The sequence below is a fragment of the Taurulus bubalis genome (genome assembly GCF_910589615.1).
Source record: "Taurulus bubalis genome assembly, chromosome: 6".
NCBI lineage: Eukaryota > Metazoa > Chordata > Actinopteri > Perciformes > Cottidae > Taurulus > Taurulus bubalis.
This window is the reverse complement of record NC_136594.1, coordinates 22488891-22515767: the sequence shown is the minus strand read 5'-3', so window position 1 is coordinate 22515767 and position 26877 is coordinate 22488891. Positions and strand designations below refer to the sequence as shown.

The 26877-nt window shown below is 43.5% G+C and overlaps 1 protein-coding gene across 1 annotated transcript in view; it reads right to left on the bottom strand.

Moving 5' to 3' along the window:
- The window catches only part of usp43a (ubiquitin specific peptidase 43a), a gene marked incomplete at both ends in the record, with an annotated part of 89774 nt that overhangs the window by 35509 nt on the left and 27388 nt on the right, over positions 1-26877 (bottom strand). Inside the window, 4 exons of the mRNA XM_079220232.1 lie at positions 4101-4245; positions 7052-7187; positions 10714-10806; positions 24475-24581. Coding sequence (XP_079076358.1) covers positions 4101-4245; positions 7052-7187; positions 10714-10806; positions 24475-24581 — 481 coding nt within the window. The remainder of the gene's footprint in view (positions 1-4100; positions 4246-7051; positions 7188-10713; positions 10807-24474; positions 24582-26877) is intronic.

Below are 26877 nucleotides of genomic sequence, written 5' to 3'. Positions count from 1 at the left end.
GGGACGTTCTTCATTAGATTTTGGGTTCTACGGGTTCTTCCCCGGCAGCCATCCATCACGGCAGCAGCAGGCGGCGGCTTTTTTTCACCGAGGCTGCACAAACAGACTCACATGATGGACAGCATCAGCACCGCAGATGAAGGGCTGTTTAGTCTGAGGGAGAGTCCTCTGCACCGCCTGACATATGTGATGAGGACCAAATCAAACAACTGGTGCCCACAACACACACACACACACACACACACACACAACACACACACAGCGGAGAGACGACACTGTATTGGCAAAGTGTGCCCCCCCCCTTAAGCCCCGGAGCAATTGAGAGTCTTACAAAACCTCGGTAACCATAGTAACCGCTTCAAACCAATATGGCTTTGTGTAGTTTTAGACTTTTTAAAATTCACTTGACAAAATAGGTAGCTTGTAATAACGTTGGAAAGTTTCAACACCAGCGGGGTTTTATTCCCAGAGTTGTCACAATTGGTGTGTTGACAGATGATGAAAAAATCTTCATACACTTGAAACATCTAAAATAAATCCCATAGGGAGAGAGTGCACTTCCCGATTATGCTCACACCTTCAAATTGATCCATGCTCAGCGTAAAAATGTCCCACCAACGTCCTTTATCTCCACGCAAGGCTCTCAGCTGTAACGACCGTGCAAATTCACACGCAACATCCCACGAAACGTGACGCAGATTCCACAAAGTCGTAAAAGAAATCTGGACGACTGCGACCGCGTGAATTATTTTCCCTAAGGTCGCTTGTGAGAGCGACAGACTCGTTTCCCGGTGAGCACTTCAGTGTGAGTCATTACAAGTGTATTTCTGTATGCGTGTGTGTGTGTGTGTGTGTGCGTGTGTGTGTGTGTGTGTGTGTGTGTGTTTGTGTGTGGTGACAACTCAAGTTGGGTGGGCAGTTTGAAAAACTTCCAAACTCTGTACCATAAAATTCGGGTTATAAGCCAATACTATTTTAATTTTTTTTCCTCAACTTTGACCCGTGCGGTTTATATATCTGTGCGGCTGACTTGTGGATTTTTCTGATTCTAAATTTAGCAGCAGTTGCAGAGACATACAAAATTCACGTGAAACATTCACGCGAGCTAGCAGGGCGAGCTAGCCTCTCCCACCACCTCCACAGCGCTAACTGTTAGCTCGCGAGCTAGCCCTCGCTGTTAGCTCGCGAGCTAGCGCTGTGAAGGTGTCAGACCTGTTTTCCATCGCGCCTCCTTGTGTGCTGCCCTGCACAGTTTGAGCTCAACACTGAAAATGACTCTCAATGAAATCCGTCCGATAGCACGTCAGCTATTGGTAGCATTTGAAGCTCTGAAGGGTGCTGGCATCATCCACACCGACCTGATCTGATCTGGTTTTGTTTGTGTGTGTGTGTGTGCGTGTGTGTGTGTGTGTGTGTGTTTCTGTATGTATGGGATTCCCCAGTGTAACTCTAATGGATTCATTACCCGTGTTTGTTTTCACTCATGCCCGCGTGTTTCGGTGTGCGACTGCGATTGAAATCGATGTGACACTGTTCTTAAACCGCGTGAAGGCACAACCGAAACGCCTCCCGTTGAGAAAGTGAAGAGTCTTCATATTTCATGAGCACTTTGAGCACACATGTGAATTATTGATGTCATTCTATCCTATAAAGGCTTCATTGGACAAAGGCAAACTACAACTTGTTTAACTCTGAGCCGTCAATTAATGACCTCACGCTGACGGAGGGGAATATGACTGCTTTCAGACTCCAACATTGATCTGTTCAATGAATCGCTCTTTTCCTCTGAGGCGGGGCGGCTACTTCGCCGGAGAACGGGAGCAGGTGGAGCGTCACAACCCTCCGGAGGAGAGAGCTTGACTGCCACCCATCCCCAGCGAGGGGCGACGCTCGCCCTCGCTTCATTAACTCCACTGGCGGTTGTCTCAGCACCTGGAACCTGATCAATCTTCCTCATAGAGTTTCACAACTCATTAGACATGTTTTACGCAATCCAATGGTGCCTAAGCTGCAGCCTGAAGCTAAAGAGATAGGTTATTACTTTAATTAAACCTCCTTATGTGGGTTAGACATACATTAAAAAAAAAAATTTTTTAATTAGAATGCAATTCAATAATTTTTTACGATCACACAGACCAAAAAATTAACGAGTGACTTGTACTTTTGTGCACTTCCCAGCTGTACATAACAATTCCTCATCATTGAATTGTTTGAATGCAGCCTGGAAAAAAGGGATGGATGGATTAACCGTCCCGTAAACATCCATATGTCCTAAATGTTATCGTCCATGTTGGCACAAAGGACACAGAGCAGCAAACATTTTCCATGTCCTCCTCCCTCCACCCCCCAGTGTCCTCACCTTCACCGCTGGTCTGAGCCACTGGCTCCCTCTGCTGCACAACTGACTTCCATAACAGCCCAGAGGGACTTTTTAGCACATCAGTTTTGATCAAACATAAACCGTACTGCTGCCTGTAGCGTGCACAAACTATTCCGATATGGTCCGAGCCACCGTTGGGACTCACGATGCAGCCGACAGAGGTGTCATTTCACCATCAACCCAACCAGGTTACCTTCTAAAGAACATGAGGTCCCTGTCAAATAAATAACGTTGGTTTGTTACTGTTAAATATTATTCCATTAATAGAAGCTCTCTTACTGAATTGTCTGAGCTCCTGTCTGTTGTCATGTGACGTATGACAAGCTTTTACTTTCAGGTGATTTTAAATAGAATCAACAACAAAGAGTTTCTTCACGCCGACCTGGTTAACGCCCACGGCAATTAAATTCCACATCCTCTGTAACCCAGACGCCACATAAGACATTGTACACGTTTTCTCTGTTTTATAACACATATATTTAGATACTTAGGCTGTAACAATGGGTTTTCTGACTGGTTTTAACACTGATGATTTAAACATGATGATTTGATTCTCAAGTGCTGCAACATTTACTGAGTGTTAAGTGCATATCTCAAAAGGGGCTCAGTCTGCCTTTTTGCTTCATAAAGCAGAAAGTGACTGTGTTTGTGTGTCGTTCTACTGCCAACAGTGCATTCGGCATCAGACGAGGCAAATCATTTATATAAACAACAAAGAGTACAGGACCCAACACACTTCCTGATCCTCACCGGTTTCCAGCCTGAACTGGCATTTACAACCACCTGTTTTATGAGGAACTGTTTGATTGGAAGATTCTTGGAATATACTGTGTGTGTATATATATATATATATATATATATATATATACTGTATAAATGCAATCAACTAACCAGCCTCTATCCAAAGCTGCTGACCACTCTTCTGTTTGTCTTCACATGGTTAACAAGGTACTGTATGTCCTGATGAGGTTTCCCATTCTCTTGCATACTACAGATGTCAGATGAACTGGCCTTTAGGTTCCTGCTCATGATATATTTGCTTTTCTTTCTTTTTAAATTGCACTGATTTATGAATAGTTACATTCACAGGAATTATTCCGACTTGATACATAGTATTTATATATAATGTTTATATAAAGTGTTTATATAATACTGTAAGACCCAGTTCCTTTCTGGAATGCAGTGCATCTACCCTGATGATAATAGATATGTAGAAAGCAGTCATAAATCTCATCACAAAGCTCTTCTGTCGCTGTTTACCTTGTGAACAAAACAAGAAAGGGGAAGCCAGCGCATGAATAACTTTACTTTGTGACATCGCTGTTTCCTTCCCGATGGTTCTTACTCGCCACAATCTGTTAATTCCTCAGAGTTTTAGATGAAATAATCATTTGTAGGAGCTCATCCAGGTGAGACGATACTCATACGTACCTACTCATTCAGAAGTTAGTATGTTTGGGTGATGTCATGCATAAAGAAACAGAAAGGAAGGAGGAATACAAAGCCCTCTGCAGACAAAGAGCCGCTCCTCACAAAAGTGTAAAGTCTGCCGTGATAAATATTCACAGAAAGTGAAAAACTGTGAACCACTGTGAATAAAACCTAATCCAGAGGACTGCGAGCGGCTCAAAAGGAGAAAATTGGAAATGTGAAAAGAAAATTGAGGGATAGAAGTCAGCGTGGTCCATGTTTTTGATGGACATCCTGTTGCCGTGGTTACCTGAGTGCGGTGCGGACCCTCCACGACCGTGGAGGGGAGGAGCCTGGAAGGCGTAGATGACGTCGCTATCAGCGATTGCTGTCAGGTCATCATCATCTGAAAAGGAACGCTGGAAACCCGTCGAGTACAACTCTGAAAGGATGACCTGGAAGAGGCAGAGAGAAAGATGCATCAAGACTCACATGCAGGAACATCTGGAGAGGGAATAATATTAAGGACAAGTCTCTTCATTTATATATTTTTGTATCCATCAGAGAAGTGTATTTCCTGTTTTCATATTCAAGTCAGAGCTCTGCAGGGCCCTGACAGTCAAGCAGAACATTTGTATTCAGTGAGGAAGTATTTAAAGTGTAGATTGAGAAGTTTTTTTTCTATTCATTTATTTTTGTTTCAAAATATTCAATTGTGATTGGATGGCAGATGTCCTGTTAAATTGTACTTAAGCACAGAATACGTGTGAAAGGATTATAAAAATGTATTAAAATACTTTAACTCCCACTGTTGAAACGTGAACGAGCCATGGGTCTAATTGACTGAAACCTATGATAGTGTCACAGATGTGGCCAGTATGAGTCAGTGTGTGTTTCCTCACCTGTTTTAATATTGAGTGCAAACCCCAACTACCTGTGTTTTGGTGTATGCTGGTAGGAACACAAGCAGAACCAATACGAGTGGACGAAGGTGTAAATCACTAACTAGTGCAACAAACCTAACAGAATAAATGTTAATTAAGCCCTGCGCTGAGAAGAGGTCTAATCAGTGTGTGAAAACGCCTGTGTGGGCAGAACATGAGTGTGGAGGAGATGCAAACGCTTAACAAGAACATCTCAACCTGTGAACTGAGATGAATTTCCTCACTCTATACAGTGTATTTTGGAAGAGATTTTTACATGCAGGTGTATTTGTTCTATAACAATAGATGGTGTAACAATCCACTTGTGGGCCACGAAAAGGGTATTTTTCATTTCATGGGGACATTTGAGTCTTTGCTTCTCTTTTACTCTCACGCTGCTGTGGACACGGGTTTATAAAACCCAGAAATATTCATCAGATGTTGGATCAGCAGGTGAAAGATTTATGAACACCTCTGGAGCCTTTTCCTCTAACCTTTATCTTGCTGGTGACATTTCAGCTTACTGTGTGAACGCATTCAAGTGTCACCCTGCTATAAAAGAGACTTCTGTTGGATTTTTTGGTTTTGTTCTATTTTGTTTTGAACCTGGGTTTCGATTTTTGCAATGTTGGTCATTATTCTCATGAAGAAAACATTTAAGTGACTGTCTTCCTTGCTCGGGGTGGTTTAGCCATCACAGCGGAAAGCATTAACTCACCATGAGGGTTTTACGTTTGCCATTAGTGACTAGCATGCTAGCTAGCTTTTCCTTCTTCAGAGCTAGCTAGGTAACTAGCTAGGTAACTAGCTCCTGGCTGGTCTCATTCCTGCTTTGTAGTCTCCTAGAGGCAATGATTGAGGCAGAGGGCGGGATTCTTCTGATCCCAGTGTTGACTGGAAGCTTGGTGGAATAAGCAAGGCCAGTAGCTAACTAGCCAGCTGCTAAATGCATAACATTTAACAACTTAATGCTTCATACACACACTCTTGTCGCAGTGCAGGGAAAGCACATTGCTATCGCCAGATGAGTGGCAACTTTAGTCGGATCTTTTTCTGAAACCAGTTTTGCTTGAGAGCATGGAAGAATAGGCAAGCTAGCTAAGTAGCCAGCCGTCGGCTAGTTAGCTTGCTAATTCCGCCTAGCTTTCATGCTACACTGGTTGTAGAAATTAAACCCAACAGCAGGCCATCTCTTCATCTCTCTAATAGTTTGGTCTACAAGCGACATCTGTCTCTCTCCACCTCTATAATAATTTAGCAGTAGCTGTGACAAAGGAGGTTAGCAGATGGCTATTTTTAAATGAGAAGCAGGATTTTCTCTCAAAAACATTTCCCCAATATTGTAGCTTGCTCAAATCTTGAAACACAGTTTCCAGGGCTCTCAAGTTTTTAAGACAGGTAAGAGTGACATATCCCCCCCCCGGCCACGCCCCTGCCCCTGCTGTATGCCCACAGACCAGCCCCCCTCCCCCATATTATTATTAGCTTTATTTTCATTGGTTGCTGGATTACATTTAACCCAGAGACAACAGATATGTTTTTCTGATTGGCTATTCGTGTAGCCCATTTCTTTTTTTTGATTGGCTGATGAGTGGCACCTCACGGCAGAACTCCAGGGGATTCGGGGGAGACGTGCTTGATTCCTCCACGGTGAGGGCAGCGCGACCAGGTCATGTTTGTGCGCTGCGGCACATTAAATAGCCTAGAGTTTTTTTTCAGCGTGAGAAATACGATCTGTGGCGGGAGGGCGTGACTTAAGACCGAAATGCGTGCCAGTCACGCTCAATGCGTGACACTTGAGAGCCCTGCAGTTTCTCATCTCGAAAGAATGCAATTTTGATTCTGGCACTCAACAACACAGCGAGATGACATTTTTTATGTACAACAGCCCGCCACCCTTGAGGTGATTCGTGCCTCCAGTGTTTCCTTTGTTCTGCCGCCAGCTGACACTGTGACGTAATCTTGAAGTCGGCCGTAAAACGGTCTACATAACAGAGCAAAGTAGCAAATCCTCATTCTTCAGATACAAGAACCCAAATGTTTGGCATTTTTACACAAAAAAGAAAGCTGGGTTCCGTAAACATATCTTTCATTAAAGCCCATGAATACGTGGGATCCACCCACACAGGTCTTTCCACTTATTCGACCTGATTCGACCTCTTCTCAGGACTGTGTGAGAGCGCACACTCTGCTCATCTCCCTCACTCTCCTGTTGCACCTCTGGAGTCTGGTGACCTCGCATAATTTCCGGCAATATTTTCCGGCCCAATTTTAAAGAGCAGATGTGTGTGTGTGTGTGTGTGTGTGTTTGTGTGTATGTGTGTGTGTGTTTCTGTACCTGGTCCGGGGAGATTTTGCCTTCCTCCGCCACCATGGCTCTCAGGCAGGACAGGGAACCAAAGAGGGGTACAGCCAGCCCAACCCGCAGGTACCTCTGGCCCTTTGTACTGAACACCAGCGTCACACACATCGGCCTGTGGGGCGAATAGAACAGGAGGCCAGAAGGAGGGAGGGTGAGGAAGTGTGTGTGTGTGTGTGTGTCAGGGAGGGAGAGGTAGGAAGACAGAGGGAAATAGATGAAATAGAGCAAAGTGCCAAATTGTTTTGCAAATCTGATTTTGCATGTTTACATTGATTACATATTCCAAACACACCCTGGCAAACTGAGTCATTAACATATTTGTATGCAGACACACACACACACACACACACACACACACCAGTCGTTACGCGCATACCGTTTAGAGATCCACACATCAAGCAAAACCAAAAAGAGGGAGACAATAATGTGGCTGTGGAGAATTCAAGGACGCCGGGGGCAACAGACACCATGTTGTCAGTTTGTTCGAGAGAGTGTCGAGTCTTGATGTATTTCAGCTGCTAAACAGCAAAACAAAACATTCGATAAAATGAGACGTTTGAGACGCACTGCTGAGCAGTTTTATGTCTAATAAGATTGGAGAAAAGATTTCCTCTGACAATACTGTCGTACGAAATCTAATTTCATGAGCTAAACCATTAGATTTGTCTGTGTCCGACTTTTTATCTGAAGTGAATCAACTATTTTCAGATGTTTATTCCAGCACGTCGGTGATGGTCCCGCATGATGGAGCACCTTCTTTCAGGGACGAAGATTAGAAAACGATCGTATAGGGAAGAGGACATGAAGGAGAGCAGCCAGCATCGAGGAGAGGACGGAGCGGGGAGACAGAGTGAGGTCGCGCCTTCTCGTTTGGAAAAGAAGACAGACGTAGTCGCTGACGCCTCCACTTCCTGTTTCCCATCGTGCATTATTCAAGCGAGTAATGTGTTTTGCGGCGGCGAGGATCTGAGGCAGATATTTTGTTTGCGTTGTTAGATGCTACGCGATGAGACACCGAGATGTGCATTGAAACGGGATGAAAGGTGTAGGATGACACTCGAGAGGAAGAGGAAATGGAGAAGTCATCTTACAAAGCAGGTTGTTTTATTGGGAGGGGGGTAACCAGCCTCCCAAGCCCCTGCTGGCTCGCAGCCTGTTAGTCCTCATTAAACAGCTCCCTCTCATATGTTGCCACAGGAAGCACCAAGAGCGCACGGTGCTCTCCGGGGGTTCAAAGCATTCAAAATTGTCCCGAAGAACCACGTTGGAGATGGGATCATGTTAAGTGCTTCTGCTTATTTTAGATCAATTGCTTTTGTTGCAGGGATCCTTTTGTTCCAGTTCATGCCGTGAGCATGAACAAGCATATCTTTAACACCTTGAACTTGTTTAAAATAGTTGATCAAAGTGGCAGTACTTAATTGTAATTGTCATCATTTTGTGGTGATGAAAGCTGATTTGAAAAGTCTGTGTTCAGGTGCTGGCTGAAAGACGAGACTTTAAGGAATTGCTTGGTGAACAGATTTGCATTCGGGGATGTCCGGAAACATATTGACATTATCTTTCTCGCATTAATAATTAACAGCATTAGACCTTTTCAAAGAGCATGGCACTCCTGTAACAGTGTCACACAGTTAAAAAAAAAGAGGAAATTTGTGCAGCAGAACCAGATTATCTTGTTTTATTTCATGCTTTCTTCTACCTGGTCAAAAACCTGCCTTCTACATTACCCACAGTGCAACACAATTGTTTTAGAAAATAATAACTCTCGTAGGAATTATGCTGAGACTGACTGTGCAAGGTTAGATCAGGAGAAAACACTCCGAGATACTGCCGTCCGACTATCCTCTCCGCCATACCAGCATTATCTGCAGCACCCAGACCTCAATGCCCTACTGCCAGCCAGACCCTGCTGTGTCTCTGGGGGCCCTCCAACTTATCAGACATTCTGCTGGGATACTGCTGCAGCAGGACGATGCAATGAGGCCACTGTGTGTGTGTGTGTGTGTGTGTGTGTGTGTGTGTGTGTGTGTTGGGTAGGAGGGGGGCACAGACCACACACTGTGAGAGAAATGGGGTTGTGGAGTCATTCGTGCAGAGAGGATGCAGATCAGCGACGTCTGTATGTTTGAAGATAGAGGGATTGACTAAACCCTGAATGGGGGCAAATCGTGGAATTCAACTGATATTTGTTTCATTTTCTTTCTTTTTTTTAAGAAGTCTTATGCATGTCTGGACACATGGGGGACTCAGAGAGAGAGAGAGAGAGAGAGAGAGAGAGAGAGCGAGGGGGGATAACGTGTGATTAAAGCTACAATATCGTGGTTACCCAGTATGCCTTGGTCACCAAGACGCCCCTCATTCGCTTATTTTAAAGGCCCCTTTTTCAGTTATACTGGGTGATCAGACCTCCACTAAGGTTGGTGCTGGGTTGAAGCTTTGATGGGAACAGGGATGTCACAAGAACCGATACTTCGGGACCAAGTCAATGTTAAAATTCAGAAAACATGACAGTTTAAATGGTGTCACGGATACCGTGTGTTTCAGGGATCGGGCTTCAGTCGAGACAAACTAGGTCTAAAGTCTGAATGGACGCAGTAAACTCACTATCCAGTCTCCTCCCTATCTTATCCCTGATAATGCTGCATGGCATACAACAAGTCTGCGTTGACCTCGGCAGGGGGAAGGCTAGTAAATGTTAGCTGTTATCAGCAAAGTCCTGCTGAGCTAACAGCTAACGTTATTGGTGGTTGCATTGAGTTTTATTGTGATGTGTTCAAGCTCTATTCAGAAAAAAAATTGTCATGGGTGAAGGTAAATCATTAAGTGGTCATGTAATCTTAAAAAAATAAATACACAATAATTATGACCCAGCTTAAATAGTTTTTAGTCTTTATTGTTTTGTTTTTTTGACCATGGTATTACATTGGGTATCAAGTATCATGGGATTTCACTGGTATTGGTAATGACTACTTAATTACTGGTATCTTGACATACCTATATGGGAATCACGAGGAAGAAGTGAGACAAAATAACAAAAGTCACCTGTGTGTGTAAAGCGTGTGCAGGGCCTTTAATGCTGAACCCGAGCGTACACTAGAGCCACAAAGTCGTATCTCTCTCTCTTTGCATCTCTATTGTCAAATTCACAAAGTGAGTCCTATGAGCATTGGCGCTACCTCTCTTCTTCTTCTCTTCTTCTCTCGATGTGTCAAAGTCGTAGCGTCTTACAGCCGGATCACTATATTAGGAAGTGGAGATCGTCATCTACCTATCATTGATATTCTCGTATATTCACTGTGTCAATTTCCCAGCAGCTCAGAGAAGCTTTTGCTTGGCTAAACAGTTTTAGGTGTGCACTGGGTTCCTACGGGAGATTCACTCAATAAACTAGAGTATGGCAGAACATATATAGTAAACATTTTTACTTGTCGCCATAATGGCCGTAATACGACCAAAGTGAAAACATGATATAACTGCTAAAACTGCAATGATAGGTATATCTATATATATATATATATATATATATATATATATATATATATATATATATATATATCACACACACACACACACACACACACACACACACACACACACACACAGGCCGACTCTACTAGTTGTGTGTTATACATCACCTGGTTTGTCGTGGGGGAATCGGCAGGGAGATACATGAAAATGGGTCGAAGGTGTTGCTCTGCTTAAGGCAATGAGGGCATGTCAGGGAAGACCTGGAGACAGACAGACAAAAAAAGCAATTTTAATATTGATTTTGTTCTACATGACCTCAGTGCACCATGCACTCTGGGTTCTGATACGTCTTATTATTACATATTACATATTTTTCCCTCTCCACAACCTTTTACATCCAAATTTGAGCAAACCAATCCAATCACAAGGCACACATTCAACAGCGGAGGGAGAAGCTCTATTAACTTGATGTGACTAAAAGCAGCCTCGGACAGATGGATGGAGAGATATCGGCCCATCCCCACATGCCAAATCTTCACATTGCCTCTTGAGTCTTATGTGAATTTTCCAACACGGACAGCGGTGAATACTGAGCACAGAATCAGGCCATCTGGACTCAATCTGCTGTTGAGGAAAGTACAGCAAAGCAACAGAGGTGGGATGCTGAAATTATTTGGAAAAAAGCCCAGTTAGGCAGGTGAAATATTGCTGCAAAATATATATATATATATATAGGCTGCATCCTCAAAAACATACTGAGCTGCAGAGAGGAGAAATGTGGAGAGAGAAGAAAGCAGAGAGCAAAGGTAAAGGATGAAAGGTGGATTGGGATATTTAAAGGCACAGAGGGTAGCGGAGAGAAACCGTTACGCTGAAAGGAACAAACACGACTTCGACTAAAATGAAGGGAAGCAGACGGCGGAGGTGGGACAGGCAGAGGAAACAAAAGTGGAGAGCAAAGAGACGGAGATGAAGAGGAAGACAACAAAGTGCGGGGCTCAGTGGGAGCAGAGTAAAAACAAACAGAAGGTTGGCAGCAGGACAGTCGAGTTGACGAAAACTAGAAAGCGAAGCTGATGGGAGAAAAAAATACAAATAAAAGACACGGACAGGACCCGTCAAGGTCTTTGAGTCGACGGGCGAGGAGCTGATCAGAGTGGAGGACTGACACAAGGATTTAAAAACTGGGGATGGACCAATCTATGGACCGATATCAGCAAAAATCAGAGACAGAGAAAAACAGAGACAAAAAGTAGTTCCGAGCAACATCTGGACAAATCAACGCTGGTGTTTTTGTTAACTTTTCTTCCCATATCTTACACGGTTTTCATGAAAATGCCTCAAAACGGCATGTACTGTTTTGAACCTTTGAACCTAAAGGGACATATATATACGTCATGAAATAGAGGAGCGAGGAGACAGCGGCCCGCTCTCCTCCCGGCGGAGGAGTCTCCCAGCGGCGGGGGAGTGAGGCGGAGGGACCACGGCGAGTAATTCTAGTCTCATTTGTGTCCTGATAAAAAAATGCATTAATCTAATTCAGTGCCCCATGCCATATGGGTATTTTCCAAGCTACCATAGTGCTGTGTCGAGGCTCCCGTCACACAGGCGGGGTTTCATCTCAGCCTTTAGCCCACTTTTTTCTTCAAAATAATGCAGTGGTATAGTTACACTTTAAAGACTACAAACCGGGGTAAGTAAAGGGTTACATGGAGGGTTATATGCAAGGTGCTTACTTCCACTGTGTCTGTTTTACAAACGAAGCAAACAAGATAATAATCTGTGAATTTTAGAGGTGCTGGTAGGTGGATTTCGTTGAAGCGAGCTAGCCTAGCCTCAATGTCAAGTCTTTATGCTAAGCTAAGCTAATTGCCCTCTGAGTGCAGCTTTATATTTATTGCAAAAAACACGGAGGGATGGATCATCTCATCTAACTCTTGGCAAAGACGGGAATGAGCACAAATGTTGACCTTTTCCTTGAAGACAAGATAAGCACAGCCCAAGACTAACAAGCTCTTTTTCTTCCTGCTATACGACTTCTGCGGTAAGTGTTATTGGCTTTGTCGTGTCAGCTATCAAGGTGTTTTACAGCTCTAATGTGTTTCATAATGATCCAAGCAACATCTGTGTATCCTGGTCTCAAGGGTGTTCAGCAAGTCCGCATTACGTCTTCACTGCAGAGTACTACCAGGAGTCCCTCAGAGGATTGCGTGACGGCAACACGCAGTAGTCTGGCACTGGGATAGTGTGGGAGCGGGTAAGCAAACACAATGAAATGTAGCTATGACTACAAATCTGCAACAAGTTTCCAGTTACGCACATTCCTGGTGTGTGTGATGCTTTCGCTTTTATCTGAACAAACCTTGGCCTGGAATTACCCCGTCGTCCTCCCTTCAACCTGACGGTAATCTGGCCTTGTGGAGTGAAAACACCATGTTCAGTTTGTTCTTGAGTCACATAATCCCCTCACAGTGCCGGAACATAATCCTTTTATTCACGTGAGATCATCTAATGCCATTTGGCGGCTGTGTGTGCCTGACGCTGCACTCATTGAGCCAACATTAAAGCACCGATTCAAACCATTGCCTTTTTAAGTCGGGCAATTTCTTTGAGGCAACTTGACACAGGTGTGTCTCCATCCGAGGGAAACCCATTATCCTTCAGAAGATAATAAGCTTTTAACAAACTTTTAAATGCTAATGCAGCAGTTTTCTGAACATAGCATTGTCACATTAACCATTGATTCGCCATTTTGAAGCCTTGAGTTTCAGCATTTTGGCCGTCGCCATCTTGGATTATGGTCGTCGGCATTTTCCAGTGAACAGAAGTGACCACGTTAGGACTGCAGGCGGGTGAAGTAGAGATGCCGTGTACGAATCTGGTTACAATAGCAACCTGTTAATCACGACGTCCGCCCTAAAGCATCTTATTTCCCTCTAAATTTGACCATAATTTACTAAATGAACATCATGCTGTATTGAAGAAGACTTGAAACTAGCGATTGAAACCATAAACTCTTGTTTACAATGTTTACTGAAGGAATACATCAAGTCAGGAGTAGGGTCATTTTCTCATAGACTTCTATACAATCTGACTTCTTTTACAACCAGGGGAGTCGCCCCCTGCTGGCCAGTAGGGAGAATGTAAGTTGAAGACACTTCAGCATTGGTTCACTTTTCAGACCCGGATGCTGAGTTAAGTACAGTTATATAAAAGAAGTTTAACTTGAACAAAAAGTTAGTGTGGATATTGCTAATAAGTTGCCAAATATGAATCTTTAATGAGACGACTGTGTTGCACCAAAAAGCATTAACGCGGTTTCTTGATACCTATGTTGATATCTATTTGTTTGACTTGATCTTGAAGGAAAATTATTCCAATGTTAATAATGTTCTCTTAACACTGACAGCTTTGAGAGTGCGATCACATCCATGCCTGCGTGTGTGTACGTGTGCTGCCAGATGCTCGTTTCATCTCCCGGTGTCTCACGATCATTCCTGCCAGTTGAGCTGCTTCCAAGTTTGTGGAGATGCAAACTTGTCAAATGTACAAATACGCTGTAAATAATACATCAGTTTGTTCAAACTCCACATTACCTCGCTGTCAGTGCTGCAACCATTGTGCCGTGACAGCCAGTCAGGGGCTCGCTAATGATTCCAGTTTGTACCCGGGAAAAAGCAGACTGACAGGCAGCATTCGCTCACACACACACAGACACACACCCAGAAACTCAGCATTTACTTACACTGAAATTCACACATGTGCGTATAGGAACCCCCCCAAAAAACAGGACATCACTTAAAATCTGTTCAGCACCACGCCCCGTTTTGACTCTTTTTCCGCAAAAAAAAAGGGTGCATCTCCGCAACCACAAAATCGATTACATTCATTTAAAATGCTAAAAAAACGTAACTTTTGTGAGATGAGGGCTGTGGTTTAAATTATTTTTTTTATAATCGTTAAGTCTAATTATTTACGTAAACTCCCGAACTTGCCGTGGCGACTATAACGTTTAACTAAAACGTTTATAAGTACCCCATACAACGTCGGATTTCAGTCAAAGACACATCCCTGTAACCGTACGGGCCTGTGGGAGTCTAATAAAGAAATCACAATCCATAGCGGACCCCTATTAGTATCTCTACATTTACAAACACGGCAAGGTTTTTATTTATTTATTTACCAAAAAAAACGTTTTTTTGACTGAATATGCGTCCTAAGATGCCAATGCTTGGATTGTGTTTATTGTTGCAGATGTCGATGCTTTAGGTCTTAATCTTTCTAAAAAGGTGCACTATTAGTCTGTGGGTTGTTGTTATGGCACCAAACAATACTTTTTTTTAAACTTGGGAACTCTTGAGGAGTCCTTTTTGATACATCTTGCTCATACTCATGCTGGATGTTTATAGCTATGGTCAAAATATCTTTTAAAAGTGTGTTTTTTTTGCAGATATAAACAAAATACATACAATAAACACAAGTATAGGAATCCGTTTGACAACTCAAACACAGGGAAAAAGAGGTCTAGACCCCCCATGGGTCTACCGTGTTTAGATGGTTAAAAAGCTAGCATTGAGGCTGACAGAGTTTGTAGTCTGGCGGAGAACGGGAGATACGTATTCCTGCTGATGTTTCATGATAGACAGAGCGAGGTTCAGGAGTCAAACCAAAAAGACCTCCATCCTTTAGTCCGGACCCAACACCCGGAGCTGTACCACATACGCCCACGGACGGGCGCATGCACAAACATAGCAGCAGCTGCTCCCATTTCATCACGAAAGAAAGCGGGAGCTGCTCAGCATCCCTCCGATCTGCTGAATAAATAACGTCCACACCGGCAGCATCGCTAAACATTATGCAGCATCACGTCGCCCGATTCCAGCTCGCCTTTTTAGTTGTCGTTTTTCTTAAACACCGCTATTTTAAATTGAGAAGCTTTGCAGCACAATGCAGGGAATGATGTAGTCAGGGTGTTGAGGTATGACACACACGGTGTAAAGGTTGTGTGATCTAATACTTACAGTGTCAGTGATGAGCTGATGTTGTCAGAGTTGCAGGGTTTGCTTGACATATCATTTATTTGACAGCCCACAGAAGAAAAAAATTAATTTACTCCCACTTTAAAGTGTTACTATTAATATATCTGTGTTGGTAATTCCTCCAGTCAAAAGTCAAGTGTGAAAAGGCAGCTGGTGCTAAATGTGACGATTATACCTCGTGAATACAGAACATTTAGTTTTGGGGGCTAAAACTAATAGAGAATAACTAATATTTTAACAATAACTTGGCGAAGGCCTGTGTGGCAATAGATGTGTCAACAAATGTAAATAAATATAAGTTGCAGTGAGCTTACACACACACACACACACACACACAAAAACTAACAACCATTGAGCTGCTCCTTTTGATCCCATACAAAAGACTTACGGTTGACAACAGCTACAATTTCATCAGTTCCAGTGTTTCTTTCCTTTCAGAAAGGATTCTGGTCCCTGCAGCGACCAAACTTCAACGTTCTTGTCACAGAAACCTGATTGTTTAGTCACAGCTGTCCTGACCTTATTTAAGGTGTCGGACGACAGCTCCGCTGACAGTGATGGATGGAGGCCTGAGCTCAGGTGGAAAGTGTGTTGCTGGGATTTATACTTGGAGTAAACACAAAAAAAAGGAACTTGAAACCATTCGTCTCATTAAGGTGGAGAGTTTCATTCTTTAAAAGAACTGTTAGAGACTTAACCAAGATGCCAGATATACATTCACCAGCAGCACACATTACTCAACGCAATGCATTCTCGAAAAAAAAAAAAGGTCCAAAAACGTTATGACCCTTTAATCAAGATTCTCTCGCTGGTGCCAAACACCACATCCTCACACTGAGAGTCCTTCGTGATCTTTTAGGGAGAAATACATCATTTTTTAATTTTTAACAGTTTTGTGCGGATACATATTTATAACACCTGGCTGGATTGTTACGGCCGAAGCGGCGCTGCACATCCAAGAGTCAGCCTCAGGCTTGTCCTGCGTTGGATGCGACGGCTCACACCCTGCGGCTCTGATGCAGTGATTCTCGAGGTAAATGAAGAGCTGAATAAAACGTGACCTCCAGCCACAGCGGCACTTGGCCGTCTCCAGGTCAGCGCTCCTCCAGGGACTCAAAGAGAGCGAGAGCTCAAGAGAGTTCTCTCTCTTCTTTTTCGGCTGTCAGTCAGTCATGTGTCACTGGCTGTGGATTGGAGGGCACTCATCTCTCTCTACCAGAGTGCGAGCAGAGACCCCCCTGTCAGGGGAAATTAACTCAGCTAAAGGGGCGGTTGAGACACACACACATACACACACATAGACTTGTGTTAAATCTCTAACATACAAGCTCACTTTCTCTCTCACCTTCACTGTTAGAAGCGTTAATTATCCCTCTTAAGGCCTTTACACCGGGGGCTTGTGAGGAATAAACTACATGAAAAACAGAAATACTGTGAATAGTTTGCATAAAAACTATTCAAAACCGTCTGTGATGCCAATTTACGACAGTCGTACATTTCAAACACCTCATAAAAAAGGTTTGAAAAATAAGGTTTGAATAGATTTGCATGCTTATTGGACAAAAATTAGCAAACTGCTCAGAGGGGATCAGAGTTAAGCAGTGTCTTAAGCAATATTTGCGTTCTGTTGAGAAATACTCATGACAAAATCTAGAGTTAAAAAAATATATATTGACATGCAAATTAAACTGTGCAAAGTCTGTTAAGTTTAAAGACAATATTGCGATTGCCTGATCTCAGTGCCACCTCCATACTGCGAGTTTCCTCCTTCTTGTCAGCCCCTTTAATAAGCAACAGAAGACACCTTGGCGCACACACGACTCACTTTTCAAGTTGACAACGGTGAAGGCGGCGGGGACAAGCTGGTTGTGTGAACAAATCAAAACAAAAATATGAAAGTATGGAGATAGGTATTATGACGGAGTCGGGGATTGGCTGCCTGCAGTCAGATCCGTTGTTTGTCTGGCCTGCCAGCTGTCACCCCAGTGCGATGAGTTAAAACACTGGAACTATCTCATACAGGCACAGTGTTCAACGTGAGTGAACAGAAAAACCCACAAAATACATGAAAAGCAGCAGCCCTGAAAGAAAAGAAGCCAATTAGGATGTGAGCAGAGTCAGCGATCATTTTGAGTGTCCATCAACAACATTTTGCAAGTGTGTCAGGCTTTGAAAGTGTCTCAAGATCTTTTAAGTTACTTTCTGCTGTAGGCTAGTTGCTACATGTCCCTTGTGATTTGTGTTGTGGGAGAAACAATTGGGCAGTTATAGTTCTGGATACAGGATGTATAGTTTTTTTGGGTACAAACTTCTGCGCAGCCATCGCTATGAATGACAAATAACTGTCTAGTTCCTGGTCACCCCTTTTCCCATACCTCTCTCTCACACTCACACACGCACACGCACACACACACACACACTTAGTATTTCTCACAGGCCACAGTGCATGTACGTGAGGTGGAACGGATTCTCCAAACAAGCGACTCTTCCATGATATCTCCCTGCTCCAGCCAGCCAGCCAGCGATGTGTGTGTGCAGTGTAGCGCGCGTGCACACACACACACACACACACACACACACACACACACACACACACACACACACACACACAGAGGACTGGGTTTCACAGGTGATTTTCTGGTGGGTCTCCATAGTGGAAAAGTGCCGGTGTGTTTTAATAAGCCAAGAATCTGGAGGCCTGAACTTCAATTTATACAGTTTGGGTCCCCGACAGGAAAAAGTTGAGAATATAAACTTTTGTACAAAGCCAGTTCTAGAAGTTAATATGATTCAGATAGTTCATATTCACCAGGAAACACACACACACACACTCACACACACAGGAGAAGGGTAGAGCTTGGAGATTGGAGAGATGGGAAGTTGTGCTGTGGCTCTTTTTATTGTTGGCGACTCCTCCGGTTGCAAAAACAAGTCAGATTGTATCGACGTAAATTGTGATTGGCAGGTTGCTACCACGGCATCGTCTGTGTTCTCGTTTTGCAACTTTAACCCATTTTTTTCAGTCTATCAAAGTTTATTTGCCGCAAAATGTCTTCTTCAGAGTTTGGTTGTACTCCCACGTCTCGTGTCCCTTCTGGTTGCAAAAAACAAGATGGCGACGGCCAAAAATAATGAAGTTGACGTCAAAACATTTCTACCTTGACGCTTGACGAAACACCAGTCCACGAACCAATTGGTCACGGCGACTACGCCCACTTCTCAATGACGGTCTGTGGTTCAGAGGTCATCTCAGGCTCCAGTGGTTCAGGCGTGTTACGTGGTGAGGTAACTGTAAACTACTGAATAACTGTGAGGTGGCAGAAGACTTGTCTCTGCAAAACAAAAAAGGGAAAAAAGGAGATCAAAGAATCACTTCCATGTTGTACTGCCCGGCACTAACCGGCTAGCACCCACTTCAAAGCCTGTTACTGCAGGGAGCTGCGTGACACCAGCCGGGGAGTGGCGCCGTGCGTGAGGCACTTCTGGTGGCAAAAGCGTCAAAATCAAAGTAAGTGGGGTCAAACAAAGTCTGACCACATTTTTCGGGTGCAGCCACTCGGCTGCTGTGCGCCGCTGACGGAGCGACCAGACGGAGGGGTCAACGCGAGCGCCTCCCAACCCGGGGGGGAAAAGTGGAGCCCCTGCGGACCATCTTTGAAGATGAGCGAAAGTTTGCACCCTCCTGTGAAGCGTCGAGTCTTCAAAGGATCTGCCGTAAAAACGTATATGATTGGTGGAGAGAATCACGCCACGATAGTTCATCAATCGTCCACAGCTGTCAGTCCGGGACTGAGGAAAAACAATGTACATGTATGTGTCTTTCAGCTGGCTTTGGTTCCGTAGCTCTATAAACCCTGGAAATCATAGAAACTCTCATTTGCCTCTGACACGTTTATTACACAAACTGTGTAATATCCCAAACGCTTTCACATCGAATATGCATTCACATAAAAGCCACTGTGATATTTAGAAGAAGAAAAAAACTAAAGCAACCATCATCAGCTATCTTGTTTGTCAAGACAGAGATCGAGGCCGGGGCTTTCCGCACGTCTCCCAGGCCATTAAAAATAGATGCCACAAACTGAGAGCGACAGACAGAGGAGGGAGCGAGAGAGGGAGGCTTTTGACAAAGGCTCATTCAAACGCGGCGGCGCAACGTAGCGACTTGAGTGCCGACTCCCACACTGGCAGCCCAAACCACAAGACAGCCCCGGCCTCTAATCGCAAACATTTATTCAGATCAGACGACTCCACTGGATGCCTCTGAGGAGCATCTCTGTGAGATATAAAAAGAATCAGGAAGGAAGAAGCGCTGAAGAAAGAGAGATCAGCCAAGTGATGGAGACAGAGTGAGGAGGAGGGAAGGCCAGAGTTGGAGAGAGAGAGAGAAAGAGAGAGAGATGGAGACGGAGACAGACGAAAGCCGGGAAACAAAGAAAACAAAAATAAGTCGCTGCGAATTTGAGACGCCGTGATTGCTCTTTTGTCGGAGTGCACTTAGAGCCGGAGTGACTCCGATCCCCCGGCGATTACACAAAGTAAAGAGGAGGAGAGCACATGAAGGTCCCCCGACTCGGCAGACTGAAACCCGCTAATGCGGAGAGAATACAAATGCATATGAAAGGCATATTTACACTGAAGATGGTCTGATGGAAAACAAATTCAAAACCCATTATTTATTAAATGGGAGTGAGTCACCGGGGGACGGTGCTGCCGCAGAGTTGGGAAACAAATCAACACTCGGCGGTTTCAATTAGAGCAGAACTTGTGTTGGTGATGTGTTTTTGTAGCAGCCAAGCGCTTCATTAAGGCCCTGGACTGGGAAAGTAATGAGAGTGATGAATAACACTTTTATTTATTCTTTTTCTACGATGATATGAAGAAAACAGCAAGAGGAGGCCGTACGAGATGGAACAGAAATTGTTAAGTGAGTAAATGGAGACCGGGTGGTGAGCTTGTTGAGCGCTTCATTTATGAATTTCATAGTTATGAAGTGACACATTCATGAACATCACTGTTCTGTGATGTAAACGTAAGAGATGTAGAAGAGTCTAGTCTTCTGTCCGCCATACCAAGGCAGGTTATTATATGAAATAATGTTTCAAATAATGCTTGATGTTTGAGATTTGTGAAACCTTTTAGAAACTAATGCTGTTCATCAAGGCTTACCAATAATATAGTAAATGGAATATCTTTCATTTTGGAATATTTTCAGGCAATTTATGAACTGAATAACTACGGAGAAAAGAACTAGCTTAAAAAGAATCGTCAGATTAAGCGACAATTGATTGCACTACTCTTTACAATACTGTAAAAGCATAAACTCTTTAACTCTATAATCTCTGGGAAGGACTGTAACAGAAAGGAGAAAAGCTTGTTCTGTCTGTCGTAACTGTTCTCACAACCTGCAACATGTGAGGCAGTGAAACATCTCATCTTCTGCTTCTTTTTTCTCTTCCTCTCCCTTTATTCATGCACATCTGTCTCAAAATCCCACAATCAGGTGAATCCCACAGTCACACATTGTGCGGTGTGCAGTTACACGGTAACCGTGAAAGCCGGGATGTCACAACCAGTAATGACTCATGGAAACACAGAGAGAAACGTGTGTGTGTGCGTGTGTGTGTGTGTGTGTGGTCACTTATTGTCAGCACTTTTACATAGTTATTCTATATTTTAATCCAACAATTATAAAACCATGATGGGGAATTTCTGGCATTTTTTTTAATACTGAAGATGAAAATGAATGTATATGTATTGTATGGACCATTTGGCAATATATATATATATATATGTATATATATATATACATATATATATATATATATATATACTATAAATAATTAGTTTTAGGGCTTTGTGTGGAGCAAACACTGACTTAATCCAGGTTTTAAATGTCAGCAGGGGAAAGTGACACACACTCTCTTAGTGCAACTGACCACTGAGTACCTGGCTGCAGGCTGCTGAAAGGGGGCGGGGTTTAACTTCAAATGTTTAATCCCACCCACCAGATTTGATTGGTTTAACTGTCAAATTTGGGCTTGGTTAAACGTTGATTGTGATTGGACGCTATGGCTGTGAGGGTTGAGGGTCCCGACTCACATCCAGTAGCGTCGGTTGTTTTTTTCCAACCAACTTTAGATTAAACCATCCTTGATGCTCTCATGCTGCGCTTGAGAAAATGAATTTAAAAAAATGCCGCATGAACTGCTTGGTCTACGTTACTTTGACATTTAGCTGGACTTAACAGATTTTAAATTACCGTTAATGATAGCCGTCATATCCTTTCAATTAGCTGTGAATCGCTTACCCTGACCACTAGCGCCAATTGCCACAGCTAATCACTAGCATGCTCATTATTGTTATGATTATGTTTCGGTAGGAGTCTTTTCAAGGGACTGTTATGGTGCCAATTACATATTTGTTCATTTGAGTTTCGATGAAAGGCTGAGGTGTGTATGCATTGTTAGCACTGGCAATTAGCACTAATTCACAGGCTTCATTCACAGGTGATTCAGAAGCTATTTATCAGAGTAATGGCTACCACTATTTGTTATTTTTAATCATTTAAGTCTGGGTCAATGTGAAAGTAATGTAGACCGTTATATCCCATATTTTGGGTGTGGTGTTGCTAAAATCAGTGTGAGTAGTGTGTGAGAGAACAAAGACGGAGAAAAAAAAAAAAGACTTAACGAGATCGTCAACAAACATCTTCAGTCCTCTGGTCTCTCCCACCGAATCAGCAAATTGATGCAGCGCGAGCCGCTTTCAATTAGTCAGCCAGCGAGCATCATGGGAGACGAAGGTCCGCGGGGATAAGTCGGCCTCTAAGTGTCCAATCATCCGCCAATGAGGGAATGGGATGACCCCACGAATGACCGGCTGGTTAATAACCCCGCTATGCGGTCAATACGGTCAATACGGTCAATACGGGGCGTAGCGTCCTGATCCCGTTTTACTATATTTGTTTCCCATTCCCAGGTTGCATGGTAATCCCTACGTGGGGGGTAACGGCTTGGAGGACTCTCACACACACACTTCACTTGTCCGTGCTCATTCGAAAGTCGTATCTGTTTCGTTTCGGGTGTAATCTTTCCCTCAACCCACACACAACTAAGCCTTTACTTGTCGAACTTGAGTTCATTGCAAACTGTAAATGGGTGGCCAAACTCGGCAAAAGTCCATTAATTTCCACAGAGATGAGAAACCAGGGAGACATTCGACAAGCTTCATCAGCTGCGACGAGTTGGCGAAACCAATCATTATATAGCTGTCAACAGCTGAATAATTCATCCAGCTCCCTTGATCCCTTGCTGGTACTTTTCCACCTGAAAACTGCAAAAATGTTTTCAAAGATCGGGCATCAGTGACCTGTTTTAGCCACTCTGCACCTATTAGCAAAGAACGCTGAGTTGAAGATCATTACAAAAGTTTGCAAGGACAGAGAATGTTTTTCTTCTTACCAACTTAGTTATTTCAAATGCGTCTGATATTCCAATCACAACATTAAAGTCTGCTGTTTTCTCCTCATTTACTAGCTGATATACCATTGTTATTGTTCTGGAATCCAGTGGATCGGAAGGTAAGAGGTGAGGTAAACGTGCGCCGCCAAGTGTGCTGAAAAGGTGACTGAAAGGTCTCCAGAGTGGAAGGTGCTACTAAAACAGAAAACCTCGGTTTTTGACTCTGTGGATGAAGCCAAGAGATCCAGAAGGCAGCGCTAAAGACGAAACCCACACACCCTTCAAGTCTGTCTGACCTATTTTCTCAAGCTACTACCCACAGGTGCTGAATACCTTTCCTCTTTAATGGGAAGTATGGCACTCTGTTTATTCAAACACAACCTCAGAACATTAGATAAAGTGCCTGGTGGAAAGCCTGCTGCATATTTGATCAGTGACTTGAGATGGAAAATTTTGTTTGAGTTTTATGATTTTGACAGATTTTTTTTCTTTTAGGTTAAACTTATTCTATCAGGGTAAAACCTCTAGAAATTATGTTTTTTTTTTTACAATTAAGAATAAAACCTTAAAAAAACTATTAGACAAGAAAACAATACAAAACACAACTTTCGGGCTGTCCCGAACACGTTTCGTGGGGTTCGAAGCCCCCGGTCCCGTTCAGTCAGGAGTCCCACACAAAGTCGAGCAGGTGTTTAGTTTTCTCTCTCCCTGTGATGTCATTATATTCGTTTCCCTCCTCGACCATTTTTCCAGGCCATCAGAGCTTGAACCCGGGTGTAACTTCAGCGTCGGTGGAAGGGGCGACGACAGAAGCTGTCAGACATTCGTCAAACTTGCAGTCATTACTTACTTAAATTGTACTTTGCTTTGCCGTTATCGCCTATGAGGGAAAAAATTCGGACTTCAAGGATATTCCATTCAGCGGATACAAGATCACATCGGGAAAAATTGACCAAGAATTTATATTTTTTAAATATAAACATGATTTTTAATTACCGTGTTTCCTTTTGGTTCAGTTTGGAACGAATCACAAGCATTAATGTCCTCTTTCAGGAAAGTTACATTTTCAGAAAAACTGCAATACAAATGTGCTCATATTTAGGCTTATAAACAAATATATAAACAAACTGTAGCATAGGCCAACATATAAAATAAAAGACCTGGCCTTCCTCTATCGTCTTGTGTTCAGCGTACACAGATCAGAAGGGATTTGCCTTCTGATCTGTGTACGCTGTGTACGCTGAAACTTCAAAGTCTCTTCCAGACTTATTCTCCGTCGTTTATGCAATTCAAGATCGGCATCTTAAATTCCCTATAGTTAGAGAGACTGGAAAGGATTGGATTTGAGATCATCGATCTGCTACGTTAGAAGAAACCAAACCCGTCTGCCATCTCTGAGCACGCTGCTTGAGTCCATGCCGCTCACCTGTACTGAGCCTGGAAGTGTTCGTGGACAAAACTGTGTCGATCTCGAGGCTGCTGCGCGCCGGCTGAACTGGAGCTGGAAGAGTCCTCCAACGAGCCAACGGGTCCCTGCAGGGAGAGGGGGCCAGAGGGGAGACAAGCGATCGCTTTAGTGGACATGGAATACATTTTTGAGAACATCCATCGCGAGCGGACTCAGGAATGCACACCAGCGTCTTCGGAACGATATTAAATAAGAATAAGAACACGAGTTTCCTACAAGCCACAGTAAATGAATCAAGGCTGCAGTAGAGTAGTGTTTCCCGTTTCCCTTTACTCTGCTTCCCAAGTCAATATCAGGCATCAGATATACTGTATGACTGGAAAAAGCTTCTCTTGTTGCACAGGGGGAGCTAATGCAAAACTCTCTTTCACAGAAGCCAATGAGCCCTCGTGTACTGAACAGCTTTCACCAGACTTGACGACAGATGTACAAAATGTGAGCTCAAAGACTTTGCCCTTTGCCTGCAGTATATCGAGACAATCCGCTGTACAAAGACAATGTACTTCTTCAATAAACTCTGAGACAATCAAACAGAGACACAGGGGTATAGATTTAGAGGGAGGCCCAGACAAAGTGAGGCTATTCAATTAATGGTGGGCGTGAAAAAAAGGTGAATCGTAAAATGTTATGGCATCGAGGGGGATTTCATCTGTCTGAAAGAGGAGGAAAGTTTAAATGCTAATCAGTCAACACGCATTGGAGTCAGAGAAATATTTGAGATATCAACCGGTGTCATGCTGATGTCTGCTGAATAAACTAAATGATTGCGGTGCTCCGCATGCTGCGTCGGACTCAGCAGGGGGGCAAAGAGACTTCAAGGATAAACATGAGAATAAAAGAATGACGCCGATGAATAAAAGATGCACAACTGTGACACGAGGAAACGGAGCAACAGATTGACTTGAATCTTTGTCTCGTGAAGCTCATATTGAAGTCGTCAGTGAGGACGAGGTGGTCATATTTTAACGACGGCCATTGGTTCGTAAACTGCTGTTCCGAAGCTTCGAGCTCGCCATCTTGGTTTTTATTTGCAACCAGAAGTGACACGAGAGGATGGAGCTTATGCTGCGCTCCAGACAACTCAGAACTCGAAAATGAACAACCTCCCACCAGAAAAAAGTACAATGGCACTGGTTCTTACTTGTAAACTCCATCCGACTTCACGAAGAAGCTTTTGTCTGACGCCGCACAATTGAAGCACACATTGCAAATGGTAAACCATTAATGAAAAGGCAAAGTAAATGATGTCTATCTGCCTGTATTTAAATATTATAATATATGCTGTCATATAGTAAACCCATTTTACTCCACAAACTGTGAAAGGGTTAAAGTTCTAAAGACGAACACACAGTCAAGTTGCGATCTGTCAGTCACAAGGTTGCCATGTCCTAAAGCCTACTCTAATTTATGGTCTGTTTGCCTCTGAATGGCACCATAATTTACTAAATCATCATGCTGTGTTGAAGACTTGAAACTGGCAATTAGGACCATAAAATTAAATTGTTTACAGTGTTAACTGAGGTAATAAATCAAGTGAGAATAAGGGTGATAGATAATTTTTTGCAACCAGAGGAGTCGCCCCCTGCTGGCCATCAGAAAGAAGGCAAGTTTAAGGCATTGGCTTCCCTTATTAGAACCAGTAGGGTTGCCGCCTGATAAATTGTATTTTTAGCTGTAGGGACAGAGTAGCAGCATGCACCTTCAAGCTACAACACATGTGCACAGCAACAATCGTTGCGTTAGAGCCAGCATGATTCAGGCCGGCTGACCGTGTACAACGGGCTGTTTTCTAAAAAAGCTCGTATTTACAGTAATAAAAAACAGCCTTCCTTGAATTCCTCTCCCACGACCGTCCCAACTAGGCACCGCAGACTTGTTTAAAAGGCCCTGTGCACCCACACAGGTGTTCCCAATTACCCAGCCTAATTAGACCTCCGGGCAGGTTGAGGCTGGGTGGAACCGGGTTGCAACGAAACTAACGAGGGAGTCAGTCTGCACACGCCCACGCAGAGCAGACAGCAACAGGTCTGCTGAGGTGACCGGGGGAGCACAGGTGAAGCAATCACTGCTAACGCCGCCTCAGTTCCATCAAAGGTCCCAGTAGGACTTGCCAGGCAGCCAGCATGAACAATAGGCCTTCTTTTCTTTTCCTTTCTTTTAACTGCAGACATTTTGACGCATTAGATTAGAAAAATCTCGTAACGCTGACGATGCAATCTGAGAACAACCAGCCATGGTGTGACGATGAATTCGCTTTTTACTGGTTTAAAATGAGCTTGTGAACATCGTCTCCGTCGTATCTGTCGTCAGGCCGAGAGGCGTCGGGCTTCGGTAATTGGTTATTTGGAAGCTTTGTTGTCT